A 19,426-nucleotide genomic window follows, 5' to 3' on the forward strand; every position below is an offset into this window, starting at 1 on the left:
CATCTCTTCTCTCGCCATTCTTAACTCCATCTTTCTATCACTTCACGACTTCTGCCGCTAAGTGTTGTATTTGTGCACCAACAAGTCTTTCTTTCTCTCTCACCGCTCTTGTCTCTGATTCTCAAACCCTCCCCTTCCTCCCTGCCTCCATCCCTACCTCCCTGAGTTCTTGTCATGCCCTAGGACCGAATCGTTGTGTGATGCTATAGACCATTAAAAAGGGCCCCCAAAAAATCTTTTGTCCGTCTTGTCAGACTAAAAAACAAACGAAAGCTCGAAAAGTAAAACAATCAATTTTGACTTTCATTTAGGGGCCGTCCGTGTTGTTTCATCATTTCAAATGAAAAATGACACACCCGCGTCCCTGTAATGTCCGTGTTTTTATACTCAAACACCCTGCCAGGCGAGCTCCTTTTCACTCCTGACAATGTTTTGAACCCTGGCTTTGAGCCAACACAGTCAAAAGTAATCATTAGCAATCAAAAGCTCCATATTTATAATGTCAGCCCTTATTTACAATGTCAAATTTATCCCACCACTAACCGTCCTCTCTCTTTTTTTTTTTCTTCTTCTTTAAAATACAGGCTCTGTTGTGCGATGTTGCACCACTGGGAAATGTTTATCAAAAGATTTTGAATAAATGTGGCCTTGGTGTGATGGCCAGTTCCACCGTCAAGTTGTACAAATAGATAATTAAAAGTGGGAAATGTTTTTCTTCACAGAGTTTCTCAACCAAACTGCTGCACTTTATCCCATCAGACTGTTTTCATTCATCGGGTTTGTTGAGCACTTTTTCGCACCGTGCAATATTACAAAAACATGTTGTTTTTGCAGGCTTTTCTCGATTTCCAAAAGTCTTTGTTTGGGTCTTTATTCTTTTGAACAAAAGCTTTTAACCCAGTGTGTACACAGTAATTACCAGGGCCTTGTTCCGCAAAGATGCAGTAGCAAACGTCTTTATGGCACACCCTTCCGTCTCTTAACAACATTACTCTGTAACTAATACGCATTAGCAAATATGTTTAGTCGAAAAATGTAATGCCACTCTGATTTTGTTCACTCCATTTACATCTTGTTAGTTCATATGCACTGTCTGATATCTGATCTCAGAAGTGTAAATGCATTCGAGAAGCTCTCAAGAACGAACAGACTGAAATGCCATTCGTCGAGATGCATTCTAACCAGATATTGAAAAAAGGTGTAAATGCATCCATCTCGCCATGACGCATATATAATCTTTACTCCTCCCAAGAGTGACTGCATCAGTAAGCATCCCGTGGAAGTACCCTCTGCATGGTCTACCGCCTGTGATAGCAGCGGTGACACCGAAATTACACTGAAATAAGCAGGCGTATCAGACGCTGAAGAAAAAGCATCTCCAGCACTTTCAACCCATGCAGCGATACAGAAAGAGCTTTTGAAGCACACAAATTCTGATTCTTGATTTCTTCAACCACTTAATGATCTGTGTGAATGGGGGATAACTGCCTGTGATGAATATAAAAGTTTTGGTCTCTTTTGTAGTCCATAAGACATTTCTGTTACACGTAGTTGTTAGCAGCCACTCGTTTTTTTTGCTCACTGTTATTTGCTGAACATTATCTCTACAGAGCAGACGCCCGTCTTCATACTGAACCAACACTTTTGGATTTGAAGACGGCCCGCGTCAACTCGCATATCACTGCACTCAGGGAAGCTCATAACGCCTTTCACATGAGTGATCTGTCCAAATGTAGATGTCTACATGTGGCTTACTTTATGCATGACATTGTATCTAGATTTCTTGAGAGATTCTTGAGAATTAGAATGACAAATTAGTCATGATGAATGTATAATCTAAGGATGTGCAAATGAAAATTGTTTATTTTAACTTAATGTGCATGCTATCATTCCTGGAAACTAAAAGGTTTCACAGGTTTAATGAACTCTCAAAGCTCTATGTTGAAGTTGGGGAAAGGTTGAAAAACTATTGAAAAAGTCGAAGTGTAGCTTTGACTTTCTAAATATTTGAACTAAGTATTTTTAGCTGCTGCTTTAGCTCTAACCGGCTGTTTTTAAAGCATTGACAAACATCTGTATTTTCAAAGACATGTCCTAAATACACCCAGCTAACAAACCCTTCATCATCTCTGTTGCATAGGAATGTCAATATTTAGACTGGAATTCTTTTTTTTTTTTTGCTGTTGGTTAAGATTTGTAAACCCAGTTACGTGTATATTTCTCCCAGTGGTCAATCGTAGTATTGCGGCAGAAGATTCCCCTGTGACCAAAAAAAAGCATTTTTCCAAAGGCCATCATTACATAGCAGACATCTTTATCTGTTACATTAGATTCATAGAGGTTTTGTTAAACTTTCTAAAAGCGCAGAAAATTGATTTAAATATCTTTGATGGGCTTTTTGTCAAACGAGAAATGCTTCCCTCAAAAACTGTAAATAAAGGTATTTTTATAGAGTATCCTCACGGTGCAAATGCAGCAAGCAGTGGTGTTCTGAAGTGATTCAGTTCTGGGTATTATTATTTAATCGTCTATATGGACAGACTCTGCTATCTTTGCACCATGGAAGTATCTCGACAGAACCGGAAAAGACGTTTAAGAAGCCAAAGAACCACGTCGACGAGGACAAGGTCCAATATTTCCTCTGGACTCTTACTCTGTCTTTCTCTCTTTTTCTTTCTCTCTTGTAATCATGCAATGCTTTAATTATGAATTTTAGTGATATTTGTTCATGTTATGATGTGCTGTCCAGTAAGGTTGTTGATGTATTTTGTCTCTTGTTTACTACCAAGCTCTTGGTTCAAGATAAATCTCCTGAAGGGGAAATAAAAGTTTCATTCATTCATTCATTCATTCTTTAGCTTCATCCGTCATCATCCTCTTCATTTTTTAGCCCCTGCGATTGTATCAAAGAGTACAGACTCAGGCTAACTGGCTCCTCTATTGCTGACATCAGGTGTGTGTGGAACATCTATTCCCTTAAAGCTGTAAGCACTTCTCCAATAGAGAACCGTGGCCCGCTGCCAAAGTTACATAGTGCTTCAAGCAGACAAGCGAGGCGCTCTGTTGAAATGGGAGAAACACAGTTCTCCCTCGTGGAAGTTATTGTACTACTGGATTGACTTTGAAGGTTGAAAAGTGACACAATGTTCCTTTAAAGTCGACACCCATGACCAGGCCAGTGTGAGAAACACTACAGTGTAATTCAGTGGATAGTGAAGCCCGAAGTGTAGAAACGTTTTGTGGTTTATGTGCCAGAGAAGCAACTCGTATTGTTATGAATTAAGCTCCATTATTTTAAGAAGACATCCATGGAATAAAATCTTGACAGCGTTTATGTTCCCCCATAACACAGATTTGACTATCATTTTTTAAAGGTATCCTGTGGGAGAGAGTGTTGTTCCTCATTGACTCTTTTATGGTTCATCTTGTCCCTGATGTTTCTCTACATCCATCCCCGCTCTTACCTCTCTTCTCTCCAAAGTACAGGGTCTGTTGCGCAGTGTTGGACCACTGCAGCGAGGAGTTGTCGCTCTCAGGCACGTGGCAGGTCAGTGTCACCGTGCCCCCCACAGACACCGTTTCATCTGAGGTCACTGGCTGCAAAGGGTCCTCTTCTAGGTAACAGGAGAGAGAGAGAGAGAGAGAGAAAACAAATCATGAGACAGAGCGATGGAGAGGCAACAGAAACAAAGATGCTGTGCTTATATGAAAAAAACAAGCAAAAAAAAAAACCAAACAGTAGTACACACCAACACACAAATCAGATAAACCCACAAAATGCATTACTCGCCTTGCTCTCTCTCTCTTTCTCTCTACCCCCCCTCCCCCGCCCCTCTCTTTCTCTGCTTGTCAGCTTATCTATATATCTCTATCTGTCTTTCTGAAAGCAGAGACACAATGCACGCACACACACGGACATGCTGTCAGAGGGACCGAAAAAAAAAGCAGACAAATGGCTATCTGCTTGTATGTCTGCGAGGCCAATGTAAGAGCGATGAGTCAGTAGCTGGGCCTCGCATCCAGAGACGGCGCGACCTGAGGGAGCAGCAGAGATGAAGAGGCGGTGGCAGGCCCTGGTTCTCTGCAGGTCAAAGCAACAACAAGAGCACTGTCTGGTCCCTCTAATGGCTCCATAACCCTCTTTTGTCAATACCCGTGTCACTGTTTTAACGCCGTGCATGCATATGTATCGGCTGGTGCAGAACAAGCTCAAACGGGACAGGCATTATGCAAACGAGCAGGTCAGAGGGAATGGGAAAGAGAATACAAATGACCCGGTATAATGAAGGGATTCTAAAGGCTGGAGCTGGAACACCACATTATAAAAAATAAAAAAAACGGTGAACAGTGAACCGCCTGGGTGTGCAGCAGTATTCAAATCGGCTCAAATTATGGTATTTAACGGTTCTCCCTTGATAACGGGTGATGGTGCAGGCTAATTCTGCGTTTTGCATTCAGTCGGCGCTGCAGAGGATTACATGGATCAGAATAAAAGACGTATACTTTAAAAAAAAAAAAAAAAGAAAGAAAGAAATGCAGCTGCTTGTTCCGGAGACTAATAGCGGACATGGTCACTTCTCCGCAGCTTTGAGCGCAACCAGCCGTGCTCGCTTCAGAAACACGTGCCGGCGCGCCGCTCAACCTAATCTCAGGCTAAACAAAAGAAAAAATGTGGCATAATTGACAACAAGACCAAGCCAACCGCGGGAACATCTCGCAAGAAGATGTGCCTCAAAGCGGTCTCCTCACCCCTGAAGACATGGCGTGTATAAATAGTTTAATTGGAACCAAATTGTCAAGCGGGAGACAGGTTTATATTCGGCGTGGAGCGTTATCGCATCCTTGCACCGGCGGTGGAATTGATTTTTTATTTTTTATTTTTTCTGCAGGAAGAACATCTGCTTAAGTGCGCCACGGCGGAACTCCCATCAAGGCATGAAAGAAAGAGGGGGGAAACACGCTCAGAGAGGATGCAGAAGAGGAGGCGAGCAGACTAAAACTGCGTGTAGCACCAGAATCACACGTTTGCAGTAAATGAGCTGGAAGTAGCTATGGGTTAGTAGTAGAGAAAAAAAAGAAAAGAAAAGAAAAGCTGGACAGTCAGTAGAGCTTCTGAGAAAACACAAGATATTAGAGAGGAAAACGAAGCCCTGGGTTTGCCTCTGAGCTGAGAGGATTCAGAGCTATAACAGGTCTTTAAGGCTGCAGCTCTGCACTCGGAGGCTTCCAGAGTTCCTCGTGTCAGAGTAAGTCTCTCTCTCCCCCTCGCTCGCTCGCTCGTCGTGTTTTACTGCAGCTCTGACCTTGTGGTTAGTTTATCTAAGCACCATGATGGCTGAGGGCTGACTGTGTGGTCAAGTGCACCTCGGATTAGTGTCTCCTTTAATAGCATCTTGGGCTAATTCTTGCGGGCTGATCGTAAGAGCTCCTCTACTTGGCATGAACACTTTGGCTGAATTGGCTTTCCCAGTGTATCACTCATCAAGCCAACCGCAATGAGCTCCGGCAAGTTGGCCCCAAACTTGTGTTTAATGTTTGGCTGCTGCAGAGTGATGGCATGCATGAGCCAGAAAACAACCTGTGTTTGAGGTTAAAGTGGTATTAAGTGATTTTAAGGGACAAAATATGAAGCTATTTCTTCTCTTTTTTGTAAGGAGATAATTAAAAAGAAGTGTCATAGGATAGCTTATTTAAAAAAAAAAATGCTTTACATGTTCCTTTTTTTAAATCCTTTGATGCTTTGGCAAAGCTTTCATTCCACACCACATAGTGCCGAGAAAAGGATCAATTCTGTGTATTTAGTGGGAACGTGTGTGCGCGATTTCTACATATTTCTGTCTCTTTTCTATTATCTGGTCATTTCAGAGTCGTTTATTTTCATTTCACGTTATTGATCGGGAGCCCGGTGGCCTCAAAGTAAGATAAGTGAGAAGGCACCTGGAAGATGACAAGCTCGATCCATGAACCTGCAGAGTATATCTGTAAGTAAAAAAGCACGCACCTGTGGCGCGTTCTTTATTAGTTCAGGTGCATGCAGTCAATAAAACTAATCAATGAGTATTTGCTCCTATAGAATTTTAAATTACAGCAATAGTTATCTAATGACACAGGTCGAGGCCGTACTCTCTGTGGAGTTATTTACAAGAAATCAGCTTAATCCACCGCGATCAAGCGCTTAGAAAGAGGCGGGAAGAAATACACTCAGAGGCAGAAACCTTAAGCAGAACCGAACATCGGACAGAGAGGACAGACTCAGAGAAAGAGAGACGGACTGAGAAACAAACAGACAGATATAATAGAGAATATTTAAGTTCCAAAAGTTTCTACATTGATGAATGCAAGCTAATGAATATAACTTCATCCCACTCTCATTAAGCATCTGGCATTTTAATGGTTATTAAACACTTTCTGCATCTAATATCTAAAACTCGACTTAGGAATACAAATCACTTGATGTTGTGAAGTGTATGAGAGAGGCAGCGAGCCTTTAAGACCTACCAGTCAAATATTAATCACAGATATGTTGAGTTCAGTTCCACTATTAGTGTGTGGGTAGAAGCAAACATCAGCATCATGTATCAAATCTCTCACAATATAGACAACCAATTTAAGCAATCAATTGGAGAACTCCAAATCAGAAAACTTTCCACAAAGACGTAGTCTAGACCAGACTCTGTTTTATATCAGTCATATCTGTTTTAAAGACTTACATTCATTGACCAATGAGAAAACACTTTGCAACAGGTAAGGAGCGACTTATTTTAAGGCAGAGAGCTTGAGCAGAACCGGCTCATTGGCTGACAGCCATCTGCATATCTGGCTAAACCAGAAAAGAGAGAGAGAAGAGAGAGAGAGAAAGAGAGGGGTACCAAACAGACCCCCCCCCCCCCCCCCCCCCCCCACACACACACACACACACACACACACATAGGGGGAGGCGTGCAGACAGTACCAAAAACAACAGTATTCAAAACTATGATAATAATAGAGGCTAATAGCAATGCAAAATTATTATTTCTAGGGGTGTCAAACAATTATATTTTAAATCCAGATGAATCAATGAATTTCAATAGAATCACATTTTTAATTGCATGTTTGAAATTCCATTAATCACCATTTCAAAACGGTTTCAGCCATGCTTTTATTTTGTAAGTTTGTATTGTCTTTAGCCTGGGTGCTTTTACTTCCTGCTTAAAAAAAAAAAAATGCTTTTATTTTGAATAAAAATAAATAATGTGCGGTAGATTTCATGTTAACACATTTACTTAACCATGGAACAAGAAAATCTCGATGGATTAGGACGTTAAACAGCTAAAGGGAACAGTTTAATATCCACTTCATGACATCAAACATTTAGCTTTTTAAACTGTTCCCTTTAGCTGTTACTTTTGACGCGTCAACGGAGCTGTCTGCGAGTTTGTTGATTTTTTTGTGTGTAAAAGGAGCCATTGAAAGGTGCAGCTAGTTGTTATTTTCCAGCCCCGGGCTGCAGGAAGATTCTGCAGTGGTTTAACTACGGTACAGCGAAAGGGACAAAATAGCAGGTGATTCATGCAACGACAAATAATGAATGCATTGCTTTAAAAACATGAAACTTGTTGCGTTTAAGTTGAAAGCCAAAATTATCACACAAAAATATTGACAAATATTGGCCGTGAATTCAAAGTATAGGATACCAAAAGTTCTGACACTAATCCATGATGCTTATAGACACATCTTATTCCCACTCTCATTGGACATACGGCCCTGAATATTTGACTGAAAAACCACATTGTGCAGTAAACACCAAAAAGCTCCACGTATGAATACAAATCACTTGATGTTGTGAAGTGTATTAAAGAGGCAGAAGGCCCCGCCAGTCAAATATTAATCACAGATGACTTCAGTAAAGTTCAGTAGCAGCGTTGTGTATTATCCTCTACGAGTGTGTCAAATTGATTTGTGCAGATTTGAGATTGATGGGGATAGCTGCATCAGGGTTTAGCTGCATCAGGCTTCACGACGGACACATCCAAACTCCTGCGCCCGTCCACACCGTACTCACTACAGAGCTCACCAGTAGAATACAACCTCATATAAGCCTCAGATCCAGATCCAGCTGTTCCCCATTTACCTTCTGAAGCTACTTAAGAGCGAAGTTAAAGAGGGGAAATTAAGTTCAGCAAGAGTTTAAACAGTTAAGTCAAGCAACAACACCCGAGCTGTGGAAAAAAAATGAAAGGAGAGACCTATCTATCCTTAGCAGACGTTAAGTTAAACACTGTGGCTTTACTCTTCTTCTTTCTTCTCTCCTCTACATCCATTCCTCCACTCTTTAACGCTCTCGCCCCCCCTCCCTCTCTTTCCTCCGAGCTGTAAGCCCGAGGAAGACACGGGTATTTAAAGCAACACAATTTACACTTTCCCTGGCCGGAAAACAAGGTGAGAGAATTTAGGGGAAGAAGGCTGATATCAAGTCAGAGGGGGGAGAGGAAGAGATGGATGGATAAGGGTATGTAGAGGAGGAAGGGTGATAAAACGAGGCGAGGGTGTGCGTGTGTGTGTGTGTGTGTGTGTGAGAAAGAAATGTGAGAAGGAGAAGCAAGTGAGACAGAGGAAGTGTGCGGAGCTTGATTGCACTCCAGTACTGAGAAAGAAAAAAAAAACAGGGAGGGAAACACATGAAAGAATATTCTTTTCAAACTCAACTTATTTGCTTTTTTTTTTTTTTGAGTCACCCATACTAAGATATCTCATTCTATTCTTCAGTTTGAGCCTTTTAAATCACATTGAAAATGAATGAATTAGTGTTCTGCTGTGTTGTGGTTTGGTGTTTTCCACCCTGTGTTTGGGACCACGAGTAAAGTTTGGGCATCCAGTTGCAGCGCAGCAAACAACCCATGTTGCATGATTGGTTATTTATACAATCATAAGAACATTTATGAGAAATATTGTGAAAGATTGATTAATTTTAAGTCATCTGAATCACCCAGGAGGAGCTAGAAAAAGGTTGCTGCAGAGGGAAGTCTGTGTTGACTTGCTGCCACCTTCACACCTGACCTTGGATAAGCAGAAGAAAATTGACAGAAGAATAAGTCAAAAAAAATAGCCCAAAAATGTGTCACCTAGTGTGGGACTTTGTTGCTTTTCTAGGTATTTAGATATTGAATTGGGATTTCATTTCACAATTTTCTTGAGTTTTTTTTCAGCAACCCATTAATTCAAGAGACAACAGCTGATTAATCTTAATACAAAACAGTTATTTGTTGCTTCTCTGCGAAACTGGTTTGCTTACAAATCAGTGATTTTCTCTCCCTTCTGCTTGGCACAAGGACTTTACCCTGGAGTGAAGTCATGCAACTAAAAATAGTCCTTCTGAGCTTCTTGCAAAGAATGAAGTGGTAAATATGAAAAAATGATATCAAAGTTTGGATACCAAAAATGCCTGCTTATTGATGGATAACACAGAGTTGATTTCAGGTTTGCTACGGATCCTATTTACGGATCCTATTTATGTATTTCACAACAGAAGGACTCTGCCATTCATTTTCAAGGACTGAGTCACTAAGACAGATGACTCAGACAAGGATTTCCATTAACTTATTTCACTTTACAAAGTATGCAAATTAACTCTCCTTAGATAATAACAGTCATTTCCCCCCTCCAGATGGTATAACGAACATATCATATTTTGTTTTGAGAAGATAAAAACCCACTTGTTGCAATAGCGGTTGTCTCTACACAGTTGATCCAAGGTGAGAGACATTTGGTCGTCCATGTATGTTAAATATGCTGCTACGATCCCAGTCATTAAAGCAGGATTATAGTTTTCTCTTGTTGCAGTGTACCGGTTTTTCCCAACTGGGCAAACTGGCAGCTGCAGCTGAACTGCATTGCTTCATCCAGCTCCCTATTTACCCCCATAGAACAAACCCAAAGTCTTGTCATTCCAGTGAGGTTGCCAAGTTTGGCAGAGAGGCAAAAATCCGAGGCTCACTGACCGTATCTGCTATCAGTATACAGAGCAGCAGTCGAGATGTACTAGGTGGAGAAATACATTCCCCCCTCAAGGCGAATAATACCATTTTTTTACCTTTCTGTTCATGTGTCAGCTCAAGGTGTTGATGAGTATGTTCTTTAACAGCCTCCAATTCTAAAGCTAAGCTACGCTAAGTCCTAATGCCAGCTTGAATCTAAACTTACAGACAAGAGGTTTATGTCTTATCTCGCTCTCAGGAATAAAGCAAATAAGCTTATTTCCTTAAAAAAAAAAAAAATATTGAACTATTCCTTTAATTAAAACAGCTTCCTCCAGGCTCACCCCCTGTCTTCCTTCCTCCTCCATCTGTCCTCCCTCCATCTTTTTCCCCCTCCTCCTCCTCTCCATCTGCCCCGATGTCCTCCCCGGTTTCCTCTCGTCCTCCCTCACCTCTTCACCCTTCTGTCGAGGAGCCCCCCCCTCTCCTCCTCCTCCCCACCATTCCCGATCAACTTGTTTGCTTCTTGAAATCCTTAATTCCTTCTTTCCCTCCTCCTTCTTTTTTTTTTGTTCTCCCAGGGAGGCTTTACAGTGTTGCTGCTAATTAGCGCGGGTTAATGAACTTTATTTACCGTAATACATAAGAGTGTGTGTGTGCGTTCCCTCAGCATGCACATCTGGGCTGAGTACGTGTGTGTGTGTGTTTGCATGATGAGGTTATTATCCACATGTGCACAATGTGTTGTGTGTAAGGTGTGTGTGTGTGTTTGCATGTCCTGTTGCTTTGCAAGGAGGGACTGATCTGTCTGTGATCAGCATGTGCATGTGTCTTCATGTGTGTGCGAGCGTTCGCCTCAGGAAGCTTATTATCTATATTTGTGTGGCTCTGTTTGCACGCAAGTGTGTGTGTTTGAGCTCGGAGTGCAGTTGTGTTTGCTTTTTGCAGGGAGGAGTTTTTTTTTTCTTCTGTTTGTGCACAAGTGTGTGGGACGAAGTATCTTTGTGATTTATGAGATGGTTTTTTATCTGCATGTGGTTGCGGCAGTGTGTGCATGTGTGTGTTTGCACGTGTGTGTGTGTGTCCGTCTGTTTTTTTCCCACTGCAGCTGCACAGAGGGAATACTGTGCTGCGGTGTGTGACAGACAGAGTCGTGTGTCTTGCTGCTGCTGATGCTGTACACATTTGATGGGAAATACAGCCAACAGTGTGCGGTTTTGATATGGCATGGTATGATACAGGCCATTACACACACACAGAGGCATCCACTGGCGCGGCGCAAGCATGCCGGCACACCTCCTCCCCCACCTAGGATTGTGCACGAGAGCACACACACAACAACAACACTCGTAAAAACACACAGAAAGGAAGGTATACACGTTTGTCAAGAACAAACAGCGGCTTTCAGGAAGACATAAATACTGAAGATGTGCTTAAAAATACATCAGATACAGTGGGGAACAACTAAACATGCAAACACACACATGTAGAATCACACACACACACACCCAAACACACACGCAGAACAACCTCCCCCTCATCATCCATCTATGCCCAGCTGTCCCCGAAAACGGCCCATCCCCCTGTGTGTTTGTGTGTATCATTATGTATATACAGTGTGTGTGTGTGTGTGTGTGTGGGGGGGGGGGGGGGGGAGGTGTGTGTGCCCTTCTGTCCACCTCCAACCTCCATAACCTCCCTCTCTTCCTCCTTTTTAATCCCTCCCTCAATCTCCCCCCCCCCCCTTGTTTGCCTCAGACAAAATCTGCTAATTCAAACCAGATATTTGAGAAATCTGCCCAGTGAATGAAAACATCTGCAATGTGAAACAAGTCTGCCTTTTTTTTCTTTCAAGTGTAGCACCCTCACCCCCCCCCCCCCCCCCCCCCGCCCCTCCCCCTTCCCGCCTCCTTTTACTCGGAGAAAAACACTTCTCCGGCCTGTGAAGTGCCGAGCAAAGCGGGTGTTGCAAAATGCTTTGTTTTCCGCCTGATTTTCGCGGTTCCTCAGCCTCCTAATGGAGGAGCGGTTTGTCGGGACTCTCATTCAGTCGTCCTGTTGCTGTCATCTGGGGGCGCTGAACAAATTACTTTTAATCTTTGAGGGGTGTGGGTGGTTAGGGGTGTGGGTGGTTAGGGGAAGTAAAGGAGGGGGTGGGATTGGGCTGTGTTTTCGGGATTTAAGCACCCCCCGCCTGCTGTCTTAGCACAAACAAACTCCTTAGCCTTGAGTTTGTCCTCAAGCCCGCCTTTTTTTTTATCAGGGCTCAGGGTTTGCAGGGGGATTCTGGGAGACCAATGCAGCCCCCCCCCCCCCCCTCCTGTGATGAAGTACCCCCTCCAACTACCTCCAGCAGTACCAGCCATGCCACCCCACCCTTCCTCTGCTGCCTGTCAAACATAGTTATCTAAGAGCTCAGACAATCCCCCCCCCCCCCCCCCCCCACCTCTTCATCCTCATCCACCAGCAGCTAGTCCCCCCCAACACACACACACAAACACCACTCCCATCACATCCCAGCAGTGTGTCTGCAGCAGCAGTGAGGCGCCAAGCCGGCCGCCCCACCCTGCCACTGGAAGAGCGCTGCAAGAGAAAGAAAAGAGATCGGCGCAGGGTTAAGAGAGAAAAAGGGGGGGGGGCGAAAGGGAGGGAGGGAGGGAGGGAGGGAGAGGGGGCTCGGCTTGCAGAAAAGGGCAGCAGCATCACTGCTGACAAAAGAAAAAGAATAATGATTTTGCCAGGAAGAGAAAGACAGAGAGAGTCGGGGGCAGTGGGAGAGAACAAGCGAGAGGAAGAGGAAAGACACGGGGGAAAAACAGAGACGGAAAGAAAGAGGGATGGAGAGTGAGAGGTGAGCGAAGGACGAGGCAGAAATAAGCATATATAGATAGATGGGACCAATGAGGAGAGATGACAGGGTGACTTCGAAAGAGGGCAAAAAAGACTGGAAGTGCATAAAAAAACAATGAGCGCGAGATGGAGGGAAGTAGAGCAGAGTAAAGAGAAAGAAAGTCAAAGAGGAGACAGAGGGATGGGAAGAGACAGAATGAGGGGAGAGAGAGAGAGAGAGAGAGAGAGCTGATAAGAGTTAAAGGATGGTTCACATTCTTCAAGTCTATCTTAATACAAAAAGCATGCAGAGTTATCGTCCCTGTTATCATTCATGCGTTCTCTCCTCACAGGTTTGAAGAGATCTCTTTCTAAGGTGAACCCCCTCCGTCAAGTGACAGGAGGACAAAATCTACCGCTCGTATTCTAAAGTTCAGCTGGTTAATATAATGCCTCAGCAGTCTGAGTTAGTCAAATCAAGTATCTTCCGCTTGAGAGACTTTTCCCATTTGTGTTTCCTCGGAAAAATGTTCCCTTGCTGATCTGCGGCAGAGGAAATACTCCCCGGTAGTTGCATGTCAGGCTTTTCTCACTCACTGTTTATGGTTATCCCAATGAAAGAGTAATGCACACTAATTTGTATGAAACCCAATTTTAGGGTCTTATCTGTCGCAGAGGGAGGCCGGTGTTCTAGGTTCCGCATTATGAGATTTGCTGTGGGCATTATTAGACCCGAAGTGCAACTGCCCCATCCGTCCAGGGTACGGAGAGGCAGACCAATAGAGACAGCGAACTGGGACAATGGTGGGCTCAAACAGCACGGGACTTTGACCACCGGGGTCCATGCTAACTGATGAATGCATCTGTGGTCATAGTGCTTCAGATGTTGAAAGTTTCCTCACGAATACCGCTTTGTTTAGTTTTTTTTATTCTCATGTCAAAAATATAAATCATATATATCTTTAACTAAGACAAACAAGGACGCATTCGACTGAAAGTTATTAGTTAACACTGTCACCCTTTAAACCGTAACACCGTTTAACGTTAACCTTAGCTTCAGTTCGTGTTTGAATGTGATTAACTGATTTACTGCTGTAGTTAGTTAACGTCTTTGTGACTGGATTAACAGCTAACAAGTTACATTTTTCAGTAACTCTGCCCAACTTTCTCAGTTTCAATATTCAATCAATCGTTTTATGAAGTTATGTTCTGCACAGACAAGCAACATTTTACGATGCAAGAACGGTAAATGGACCTGAGGTTGTGTAGCGGTTTTTTACACGGCATGTCACACCTACACATTCACACACTGATGACAGAGGCTGCCAGGTAATGTGGCCATCAGATGGAACTAATCTCATTCATACACCGCCGACAAAGCAGCAGGAGCAACTTGGGGTTGAGTGTCTTGCCCAAGGACACATCGGGCATGTGGATGCAGGAGCTGGGGATCAAACCCCTGACCTTCCGCCTCTTACCGCTGAGCCACAGCCGTATGCTGTATTTGTGGTGAGGGGTAATTTATGCCTCTGGAGTCAGGTGTGGCCTGTACAAAAATCTAATTCTAACCTTTACGAACCAAGTGACTACAGGGTACAAAGTGAGTATTTAGCAATAGTCTTAAAGCTCCTATGAGGAGCTTTGGTTTGTATTGATTTTGGTACCTATTATCTATTTGATGATCTTGTCCTGTACACGTGTTATTTCTTTCTTTTAACAGCCAATCTCTTTAGCTTTTATTTAACAGTCAAGATTAACTCCATCACTCAATCAATGGAGAATATTTGCCATGGAAATTACATCATCAGTGTGCATGTTTACGAGTTTGTCTATAACCTTTCTGTGGCAGCGATTTAAGAATAGTTATCATGGTATAGCAAAAAACTAAATCATCACTAATGGACTTGCTTTAGTAGCTCATTTAAAGGCTTCAAAATGAACTCGAACTCTTTCATAACAGACTAAAAACAATTCAGGAGAGCTTTAATTGAATTGGTTTGATTTGTTCTGCATTCTCACCTGATGGTGAGGCCTCAAAATACTTGAAATGAACATTCATATTCAACTTTCACAACACAGGCAGCCGCTTGATTAAGCCAGACTGTTGGAACTTCATTTTAGATTAGAAATGGTTTTCAAAAGCATTTTCCAACTCTACAGGGTCTGGACTCGGTCTCCCATATGCGATAGTGAAGTCATATTAGTGACGCTTTACAGCTTATATGATCACTGAGACCAAAAACATCTTTCAACATACACGTAAAGTGTTTGAAAAAGACAAAAGTATAGTCGTCAGATAAGCTTTATTTAGTTTCTTATCTATATATTAACATTAATCAGCCACAGTTACATTTTAATTAGCTGTGTAATCATCTTTCTGAAGTGTTTTGATACCTTCCATGTATTGTATTGTACTCTAACTGCTTTGGTAATTGTTCATTATGTTATAATCTTCTTTCTAAATAAACTGATTGGACACAGTTAAATCATCAGACAGACATTTCCAGATGAAGTATCCTACGATGGGGCGCTGGTCGAGCTCAGTGACTGAGGCGCCCCATGTACAGAGACTCCAGTCCTCGTCGCACTGGTCGCACGTCTGACTCCCAAACTCTGACGCTGTTTGGTGCATGTCATCCCCGACTCTCTCTCTCTCTCTCTCTCTCACACATTCTCTCTCCTGCTTAAGTAAAGGATAAAAGCCCCAAAAGATAATCTTAAAAGTACTCCACATTGCACCAGTTTGCAAGAATGGTTCCAAAGAACCGTCCAGAAAACGTCATTAGTGAAGAAAAACTAGGCTGTATCCGTCCATCTGTACACACACACACACACACACACACACACACACACACACACACACACGGACGGGTACAGGGGAAGATAAAGAGAGTGAAATCTTTAATGTCCTGGCGAATGCACTGACTGGCCCTGCCAATAGGCCACTTAAAGAAATGAGTAGTCAATTACCAGAAGTCTGCCCTTTAGACTAAGATCACTGGACTCGCCATGGGGAACTTCAGAACCTGCACTCTCACTCTACCTTCAGCTCACAGGATCTCTCCTTCCATCTGTGCAGACACACTCATCTTTTAAAAAAAAAAACAGTAATAGCAAGAAGGCTGGGAAACATTCTGTTCGGTTCTGGGAAGGACACGAGCGGTTGCAATCGTAAAAAACACGCACACTCATACACTTCACTTCAACAAGCACTAAGTGGATTATAAGGTAATATCATTGTACATCTTTCAATGGATAAAATCTTAAGGATGTTTCACCAGATTCTTTCAATGATTCTGGACAAACTGTGATTAAAAACGAACAAAATCTTTCGTTGAACAGTCTGTTAATTTTAGTTAGAAATGCTCTATGCAACAAGAAGTATGTTTTCTCATATCGATGCAGTGCACAGAGACATGTCAGATTAAAGTGCAGATCAGAATATGTCGCAACAGTTTGTGGAGCTTTTCCTTTGGAACCCATTTGAACCGTTGAGCACAAAGCAAGGTCAAGGTCTTGGACTTCACTTTGTGTTTAATATCACCGCTCGACCTTCGCTAATGCTCTTCTGGAGGAATTGGAGCAAATCCCTGAGGCAAGGTTACGAAATCCTACGGAGAGCTTTCCGAGAAGACCACAGGATGTAACGGCAGCAGATTATTGCTCATGGTTTTGGAATTAGGTTTCCAACAATTACATAATGTGAAGTCATGGTTGCATGTCGAGTGTCGACAAACTTTTGTCCAGGAAGTGATAAATATACTATTTTCTTCCAGGAACTATGTTTTTTCTCTGCACGATGGACACAGACGCAAGCAAAGTCCCCACTTCAACACACACACACACACTAAACACACACACAACACTCACACACAGACACACACTAAACACACACACTCACACACTATCTATCCTCTCGTAAAACCTTCATATAACAGCAGCGACTTTTACACCTAGCGATGGAAGGATAGTGCTCTCGATGCCCGGGGAAGGGCCGAGATTAGAAAAAAAACGGGGAATAGTCCGACGGCTCCAAGAACGAGAGAAGTTGAGGAGGATGAAGTGAGAGAGGGAGGGAGGGAGGGAGGGAGGGAGGGAGGGAGAGAAAAGGGTGAGCCTGTGAGCCAAGGGTGACGAGGGAAGATATGCTTCAAATTAAATCATTTGGAACAAAAGAGGATTGTTGCCAAGCAACCCAGCCAGAACAGGGTTACCGGGGTAACAGAGATGACCCCAAGCTTGACCTAAGAAATGGAGTCGCCCTTGTCGTCCATCGGCGCATGCACACACACACACACACACACACACACACACACACAGATATGCACACACAGGCACACACTTCTACACCGATCTCTCTCTATTGCTTTCAAGGTCGGTCTAACAAACCCAAGCAGACAGCGGGTTCCTTCAGGAAAATGCAGAACACAACTTAAATGTCATCCTCTGACACAAACAGAAAACGGGGCTCTCAATCAAGAGGGGGTTTTAAAACTGTGAGGGTGTGAGGTTAGGCAGTTAATGGGTGACGTTAGCCAAAGTCAACAGCGAGTGAAGCACAACACATAAACTGTCCGACGTCCAAGATGAGCTTGTAGAATAAATAAACAGAGCTGGGGTTTTTTGTTTTTTTTCAATGCGGGTTTGGCAGCAACTGTCGGCACACAAACACTGTTTTGACGGATGGATCCCAGATTCTCTTTTAGGGAGTGAAAGGTTGCGCAATCCTCATTTAAAGGACTATTAGGAATGTTTTACCCTGAAATACAGATGTGTCATCTTTACCAGGAAGAGAACAAACAGACCTACTGATACAGGGAAATCAAAACCTGATAAAAAAATATATAATCTCAATATTACCATTCATCTCCACTTTTGAGCGTGTGTTTCCCCTTAAGGAACCTTAGGTTTGATCAAATCATCTAATTCCTTTCTGCATCCTGTATCAGCATCACAAACTGTGATTCTGCATCAGCTTGTTCCAGCTTTCCACTCAAGCTCGATGATGTTTACACTGAAATTTAAAAGCCGAGATGTTCTTTTTGGCTGTGCCACGTCTTCTGTTTTATTTTAAACACATTGAGATCTGACTTAATGTCAGACTCCTCCACTGTTAATTCTAGTTATCAGTCTTTGCATGATATGATAGTCTTTATGACCTCGACCAAAGAGCAGGGTTCACATACTGCCTCGATTATTCAAAGATGCAGCTTCTTGGCACGCAAATTCAGAAGAGCCTTGAAAATGCAGATGAGAGGTGAAACATCTTCAAAATCTTCAAACAAGTTCAAGTGACTTTTGGATTTTGTCCTTTGAAAGGTTTTGTGCTTCAAGTACACGGGCCAGAGGAGGCTATTCAACAGGCCAAGGGTTCTGACACCATGTAGTTTCAAGATTCTTCATATGGGATAAAAATGAAGTAATAGTTATTAGGTATTAATTAATAGGTATTAATCCAAAGACTGCATATTAACATGGACGTAGTCTCAATGACATCACTCATTGGCTTCTGAGGCAGACTTTTGAACTCCATCATTGCTGGTCCCAGATTTTGAAATGCTGTCTCAAACTAACTTTCATCAACCTAAGAGCCAGAGCTGAGGCAGGCCTTATTCCTCCTGACAAACAGCTACAACGCGGCTGCCAGTCAGCCAGACCAGCCACACTCCTTATTAGGAATAACTCTTAGCCTTCATTAAATCAAAACGGACAAGTTCTAAAAAAAAAAAAATCAGCTCCCCGCACAGTGTGTGCTGTCCAACAAACGGGCTATTCAGACAACATTTTGTTTATGAAAAAGTTAGCTTTTTTGATGGGTGCGTATGTGACTTCCAGGGCGTTTGCATCCAGCCTCAAGAGGACCCTGAAGAAACTGCACGTCTTTTTGCATGCTCGCATTGGCTTTATAATTCAAAACAGGAGTTTGCCACTTGTATTAAGATGGAAGTATGTGAGTCGGCTCTTCTTTCTTAGTGTCAGACTCATGTGGGATGATCTCACTATCCAGTCATTACCATAATCTGAGAACATTCACAGACTCTTAAACCTGCATTCTCTCCAATAGCCAGCAGGGGGGGGGGACTCAACTGGTTGGAAAAAGAAGCCAAATATGAGAAAATGTTCTTAATTGACAATTGATTGGTTACTTCAGTAATTATTTTCCTTGTGAGTTATGGTCTCATATGCATGTCCAACTTCTGGTGAAAAGAAAGAAAGAAACTTGCAGCCAGAATCCTCAACGTGTGCTTCAAAACCAAGTGAACAAAGCAATCGGTAACACCTTAAATTGGCTTTCCTCACTTTAAACAGTCTGTGTGCAACATCATGACTTTATAAAAGTTTCATTATTTTCCTGATTTGAATGATTCATCTCCCCAAGACTATACATACACGATGTTGTGAACTTATTTAGAAAAGGGTAAACACTTCTATCTATCTGTGGTCCCACAGCACAGCGTTTGAATGAGTTTGTTTCAACCAAGATGCCTTTGAATAAACTCCGCTTACCCTAACAGCTCTCATAATTTCATCACCCCTCCTCAAGACTGCTGTCAGCGCAGATTTCAATCAAAAAATTATTATTTTTTTAAATCATTGGAGCGTGCAGCGTTCTAAAAGTCTTTATACTTTTTCTTTCCCTG

General features: G+C 42.6%; 2 protein-coding genes across 4 annotated transcripts in view; one reads left to right on the top strand and one right to left on the bottom strand.

Annotated features, from left to right (window-relative positions):
* Positions 1–19,426, top strand: part of LOC132979516 (uncharacterized) — a 358,936-nt gene that overhangs the window by 207,396 nt on the left and 132,114 nt on the right. The gene's annotated exons all lie outside the window — the stretch shown is intronic.
* cadm3 (cell adhesion molecule 3) overlaps positions 1–19,426 on the bottom strand; it is a 114,070-nt gene that overhangs the window by 64,244 nt on the left and 30,400 nt on the right. For all 3 annotated transcript variants that reach the window (XM_061045360.1, XM_061045361.1, XM_061045362.1), the window contains exon 3: positions 3,465–3,614. In XM_061045360.1, the coding sequence (XP_060901343.1) occupies positions 3,465–3,614 (150 nt within the window). The remainder of the gene's footprint in view (positions 1–3,464; positions 3,615–19,426) is intronic.

Source organism: Labrus mixtus, chromosome 8 (genome assembly GCF_963584025.1).
Source record: "Labrus mixtus chromosome 8, fLabMix1.1, whole genome shotgun sequence".
NCBI lineage: Eukaryota > Metazoa > Chordata > Actinopteri > Labriformes > Labridae > Labrus > Labrus mixtus.